The sequence below is a fragment of the Fukomys damarensis genome, unplaced genomic scaffold, assembly GCF_012274545.1.
Source record: "Fukomys damarensis isolate Sample0158 unplaced genomic scaffold, DMR_v1.0_HiC HiC_scaffold_19, whole genome shotgun sequence".
Lineage (NCBI taxonomy): Eukaryota > Metazoa > Chordata > Mammalia > Rodentia > Bathyergidae > Fukomys > Fukomys damarensis.
The window spans coordinates 47279293-47285437 of NW_022900931.1; the positions used below are offsets into that span (position 1 = coordinate 47279293).

The 6145-nt window shown below is 40.4% G+C and overlaps 1 protein-coding gene across 1 annotated transcript in view; it reads left to right on the plus strand.

Moving 5' to 3' along the window:
• The first annotated feature begins 253 nt into the window (after positions 1-253).
• Cd244 (CD244 molecule) overlaps positions 254-6145 on the plus strand; it is a 27982-nt gene continuing 22090 nt past the window's right edge. Inside the window, exon 1 of the mRNA XM_010616644.2 lies at positions 254-452. Coding sequence (XP_010614946.1) covers positions 389-452 — 64 coding nt within the window. The 5' untranslated portion in view covers positions 254-388. The remainder of the gene's footprint in view (positions 453-6145) is intronic.

Sequence of the window (6145 nt, forward strand, 5' to 3'; positions counted from 1 at the left end):
TTTTTTTCATAGTGTCAGTAGGATAGAGGGCATTGGAATTTTTATCATGTGCCTGCCCTTTGAATGTAGCAGCTGGACTGGGGTAAAGCAAGGGAAAAGATTTTAAAGCTGGCTTTCTGAGTCACTGTGAAGTCTATGCACCGCCCATTTCAGGCAAACTTTACTAGCTAAGTGTGTGGGAACTGTCAGGCCAGGTCCAAGGACTGTGGCTTTTAGTGGCCTTGTCAGCTCACAGCAGAAGTGAACAGCCATGAGTTGAGGAAATTGTGGCCGGACAGGCTGTGAGGTAGTTCTGCTCCCTGTCACTGTCCTGCCGATTTGTGACTGCTGAGCCCACGCACAGCTGAGAGTCTAAAGGAGAGAGAGGCCCATCTGAGCCCTGCGTCCTATGGCAATGTTGTGGCGAGCTCTCACCTTCACACTTCTGTTCCTCAAGGGATATCAGGGCCAAGGTAAGGAGCCCAGGCTGGTGTGGGTGGGAGGTGGTGTGGATTTGGCAATGTGACCTTCTGAGAGATCAGAACCTAGAGCCTCTGACCGCTATTTACATGGTCCCTTGGAACTTAGTGAGCCAGAGGTGAGATGAAGGGTCATGTGGGTCATGGAGGCTACTGTAAAATGCATAGCTTTTCCTCTGAGTGAAATGGGAAGCTCTTTGAAGACTTTTGCAAAACCTGAGTGATATGTGCCTTGGGGCTTTGCATCCACATTTTTTGGGTGTATTTTTCTTTGTGCTTCAGGCTGACTCTGAACTCACTGTGCAACCATATTTTGTCTCCCTTGCTCCTCTTACCATCTCATCATTTTGCTCAGCTACCACCTTCTCAGTGATGCCCTCCCCCCACTGAAATGTCAAGAAAAGAAACACCTTATTTCTTGCACTGCTTAGTTTTTTTCTCCATAGCACTCATCACTATTTTCCATGTAATATCATTTACTTATTCTTTTTGTCTCTCTCTATCTCCTCTTCAGCCTGCAGGAACATAATGTCCTTGAGACCAATGTTTTTGTTGTTTTGTGCACTGCTGTACTCTCAGCATCTAGAACTATATCTGGCACAAGCAGACTTTCAATAAATATTTATTTCCTCTATAACACCCTCCTTTCTATTCCCACTCCCTCCCTGGATGTGTTTTGAGCAGCTCTGTCCGAGGTACTCTGCTAGGAATTGAGGATTCCATGGTGGATAAGTCCGTGGCCCCTTTGTTCATGAGGCCTACACTGTATCATTCAAGTAAAAGTTAAATTATGATTAGTGCATGTATGCCTAAAATGGTAGGTGATGCTATTGATAGAATAAGTGAGTTATCTTTAGGCATCTCAAATCATTGCCCAGAGGAGGAGACTTAGGCCCTAATGTTCATTTGGGGTCTTAACTTTAGGATTTAGCCATTCATTCTGAGGAAACCCCAAAGCACAGGTGCTTTGGGCTAGTGGTGAGATATGTTGATCAAAATAGAGCAGGGCAGTTAGCTGTCAGGGTTGCCAGCTGTTTAACAAGATTGTGCAAACTTTCACTTCTCAGGGAGTAGTTTCCTATCGTGAATGCTCTGCCTGGGTCCCAGTTGGCTGTAGGATGCTGAAGTCATTTTTACACATTTCTTTCTCAGTGTAACTCTTCTCAGAGAGTGTGCATGGTGAAATAGATGGGAATGGGGTGGGGGGATGGGACAGCACTATTCTGAAGGGAATTCAGCTGCATAGAAATCACTGTAGGCATAGCCAGACCATCACATGGAAAAATGCACAAAGTAATAAATGTGCATCTCAGTGAGCTATTGCTAAATGAACTGTCCCTTAGAAAGTCATATCTTCCTTCCCATTTGTTACCTACTTCCTCTTCTGCAAGTATTGCCACTCTGTTTTGAACATAATATCATTTATATTTCTGTTGTTTGATATTTATGCTGATGAAAATCTTTGTCATAAATAATGTGATGTATATTCTTCTTTCTATTTGTTTCCAAAACTAGATTCTTAAATCCCTTTTCATCTTTTAGACCCCTCTTTCTCTGACTGCTAACATTGTAGGTTAGTTTTGAGTGGACATAAATGGAATCATATGGTATGTAGAGTCTGGCTTCTTTTGATCAATATCTTATAAGGTTTGCGCTTGTTACTACTTGTAACTGGTCATTTTCAGAGCTGTAGAGTATTTTATTGTGCAACTTTACCACAATTTGTTCATTCATTCCAACAACAATGAACATTTGTGTTGTTTTTAAAATTGTTTGTTATTAAAATAATCCTGTTATGATTCTTTTGTACAGACAAGTCTGTTGGGTACATTTCCAGGGTAGAATCATGGAAAATGTGCATATGCCTGTAGCATGTGCCCCAAAACTATTTCCCAAAGTTGTTGAATCAAGTGGCACATAGGAGTTCCATGTTACCTTAGGGCCATTGCATTTCTGTTCTGAGGGTCTGCAAATGGGAAATGAATTGCACCAATGTAGAGGCTGTAAGGAGGGAGGGCAAAGCTTAGGGGACCATATCTCCATGGCTTTTTTTGTATTCTTCATGAAATTTCTGTATTAGAGTCACTTTGGGAGAGGAATTCCTAAATAAATTATTTAAATAGACTTGCAAATCTTCTAGTATGTTCCAAGAACTATGCAAGCTTTTGCAGAGGAACAGAGATGAAGCAGATGGGGATTCTATCCATACACATCCTTCATTTGGAGGTGGAAGTGCACACCTGTAATCCCAACACTGTGAAGCTGAGGCAGGAGGATTGCAGGTTGGAGTCCAGCCTGAGCCATTTAGCAACTTAGGGAGACCCTATCTCAGAAGAAAACAGGGCTTGGATAGATAGTTTGATCCCCATTTCCTCTTCTCCCACAAAAAAGAATCTTTCAGACAGTTAGAGCAAAATCAATGTGTACACTAACAACTATAAAGGAAAAAAGAAAATTCTGTGTCAATGATAGGCAAGATAATTTAAGATTAAGAAGGGAGCCAAAAAATGGAGATTTCTTCTAGGTAGGGACATTGAGGAGCTGGCCATGAAATATAAGCATTCAGGAGGCAAAGGTAAAGAAGAGGAACAGTCTAAGCAGAGGAAATAGCCTAAACAGAAGCAAGGAAGGCACAGGGTTTGAATGAAAGGCATGAAAGGCAAACATAATAGTTTTGTTGGAGAAAGTTACTACTGTGTTGTAGATAACAGACTGCAGTTTATCGAGGCCCTAGCTGAGAATCTCAATCTCCTGCAAGGCAATACTACATGAGGCAAAAGAAAGACACAGAAATAGGACTTCAACAGAAAGTAGGGATCTGGGATTATTTGCGCTGATCTGGGCAGCAAAGACAAAGAGAACCCCAGACTTCTGGTATTTATTGATTACAAGTATGGGAAGAAATATATGTGCGATGTGTAGTGATAGTGTGTGGCTTCTGGCTGGGGAGGATACTTTATGACTTTAATGAACTTGCCTTGGCTGAAGCTGGCCTTGTCCCTGGCACTTAAAATCTCACTGGGCTCCATTCCCTTAGTTCCCGGGAGAGACCACCTCTGTTCCCCCATCCCCACCCCTCCAGCCTGGTACACAAGTTCAAACCAAGAAAACCTCAACATCCTTTTGTTACCTGGTGGAAATTCAGCTCCCTCTGTACCTCTCCCCTACCCCCTATCCTGAGGACTCTGACCTCATTCCTTCCTTTGATAAGCAGGTCTAGGTTAGAGGAAGCTGAGCTGACTTTGATTCCTGTCTGGATTTGGAAGTTGCAGCTCTGGTCAGTGGGTTTTAGTTCAGATGAACTCCTTGACCACTCTTTGTGCTTGCTGCCCACTTCCTGAGGCTGCAATGGAACTTACCACCTGTCCTCTGCCCTCCTGCAGAATTACTGTTTTATCTCATCTGCTCTTAACCACCGGAAAAGGCCCCCAAGGCTGCTGAGCGGCAGCAGTAGCAGTTGCTGTGACCCTGTGGGCTTCCCTGACCACCGGAATCTGCTGTGGCCTCTCCCTTCTAAAAACTGTCACTCAGGCGGGTCCCTTTTATCTCACACTTTAAGCACGTGAGAACTTGTGTTGAAGTTTTTTCACAATGGCATTTCTTATCCCCTCTCGTGACAGGGACTGAGGTCTTTTTTTTTTTTTTTTTTTTTTTTTTTTTTGATTCTGGCTAGTTGGAGTTCTATATGCCTCACTTATCTGTATGTCTAATTCTTCCCTTCTGTTTGGGAAGTTTTCTGTCATTAATTCTGTGAAGAGCTTTTTTAGGTCATTTGCATTTTCTCCTGCTATTTCATGAATTCCTATCAGTCTTATGTTATTTTTCTTTGTGTCATCTAGAAGTTGTTGGATTGATTTCTCATGATCCCTTACTGTTTTTGAGAGACCTCTTTTTTCATGGTCACTGACTGCAATCCTATCTTCTATATCTGAAATTCTATGTTCGCAGTCTTTTATTCTGTTGCGTACACTTTCAATAGAGTTTTTAATCTCCTGGATATCTGTTTGAATCTGTTTTATGGATTCCATTTCTTTCCTTTGTTGGACATTCATTGTTTCCATTTCTTTCTTATGCTGAGTCTTCATGGCTTCTATCATGGTCGTTCGCAGTCTTTTATTCTGTTGCGTACACTTTCAATAGAGTTTTTAATCTCCTGGATATCTGTTTGAATCTGTTTTATGGATTCCATTTCTTTCCTTTGTTGGACATTCATTGTTTCCATTTCTTTCTTATGCTGAGTCTTCATGGCTTCTATCATGGTCTTGAACTCATCTATTTTTTTTTTGAGTTTCTGTTCTAGAGTCTCCAATCATGACTTCCATTTTGCTCATCATCTCTATGGTTAACTGGGAAATTATTTCTGATTTGAATTTTTCTAGAGCCTGATTGATCTGCTTTGTTACCTCCTGTGCTATGGGTCCAGGGTGTCCTGCTGGTTCACTATCAGACTTTTCATCCTCATTTGTCCTACTGTTTGCCATTGGGACTGAGGTCTTTTTATACCAATGCAATACTTGCTTTTCCACTGTGTCCACCTCATAATCCTGTCTCCAGCCCCTTCTGAGCTATTTTTCTTCTTCCTGTACTGCACTGCTGAAGAAAATTCAGCAACAAAGAGCAGATACAGAAAGCTTCCAGCCTAAGTTGGGCTCTTAGGGTCTGGGGATTCATGTTTCTGGTACATGGTTTCTTCCATTACCCAAAAGGAGATTCCAGACCTTTATCATTTCTTCAGGGACCTTTTGCACCATCACAGCCTCCAAAGGCAATGTAACATCAGGTAGATCATACATTTGATTCTTTATTTTTTTCTTTTTATTGAGTTTATTGGTACAATTTAGGTATACAATACAGTTACATTCATTATTTTGATCCTGTACCTTTACATGATAGGTCTTGATTCTCATTTTTTCCCCTTGTCCCTGCCCTCCCTTCACCCCCTCCTTCCCTCCCCATTTACAAACACTTTATTTCCATTTTTTCAATTTCTCATATTTTTTTCCTCTCCCTTATTACCTTTCCCCCACCCTTCCCACTTTCCCTACACCTTTAGCCCTTTACTTCCTATTTCACCTTATTAATTATCTCATTAGGATCCTGCGTACTATTATAGTTTTTCACACCAGAGAAACTATTTGGTATTTCTGTTAAAGAAATCTCTGTATGCTCATTAAAAATAGGGAATCCTAAAATAAAACTAAAAAGGAAAGTAAAAGAGAAAAGGCAATGATGTAAGATTAAAATAATCCTTAATTCTGAAGATGAAAATGGTCCCTGAACATTTTTAAATTGCTTCTTGTTCTTGTAGTCTTATCTTATTTTTTTTATTATTTAGAGAATATTAATTTCTGTAATCAAACCCATGTAGATATGACCTTACATATTTAATACAGTGCATCACCCCTGTACAAATGGGAAAAAAATTTTAAAAAAAATTTAACGTTTCTAGACCAATATGGCTGTCAATTTCTGTACAATGCCAAGTCAACATAGTAAATTGGGATGACTTTTTCCAAAGTTGACAGCACAGTTAAAGTTTCCAAAAATTCAAATTATATATCTATATGTATATATATATTTATATAAAAAGACCAATAATACCAGTATGTTATGCATCAGTAGCAGCAACAGCTTTTCCAGGTTCTGCAGTCATCTGAACAAAATTATAGACATTCAGCACATTCCAT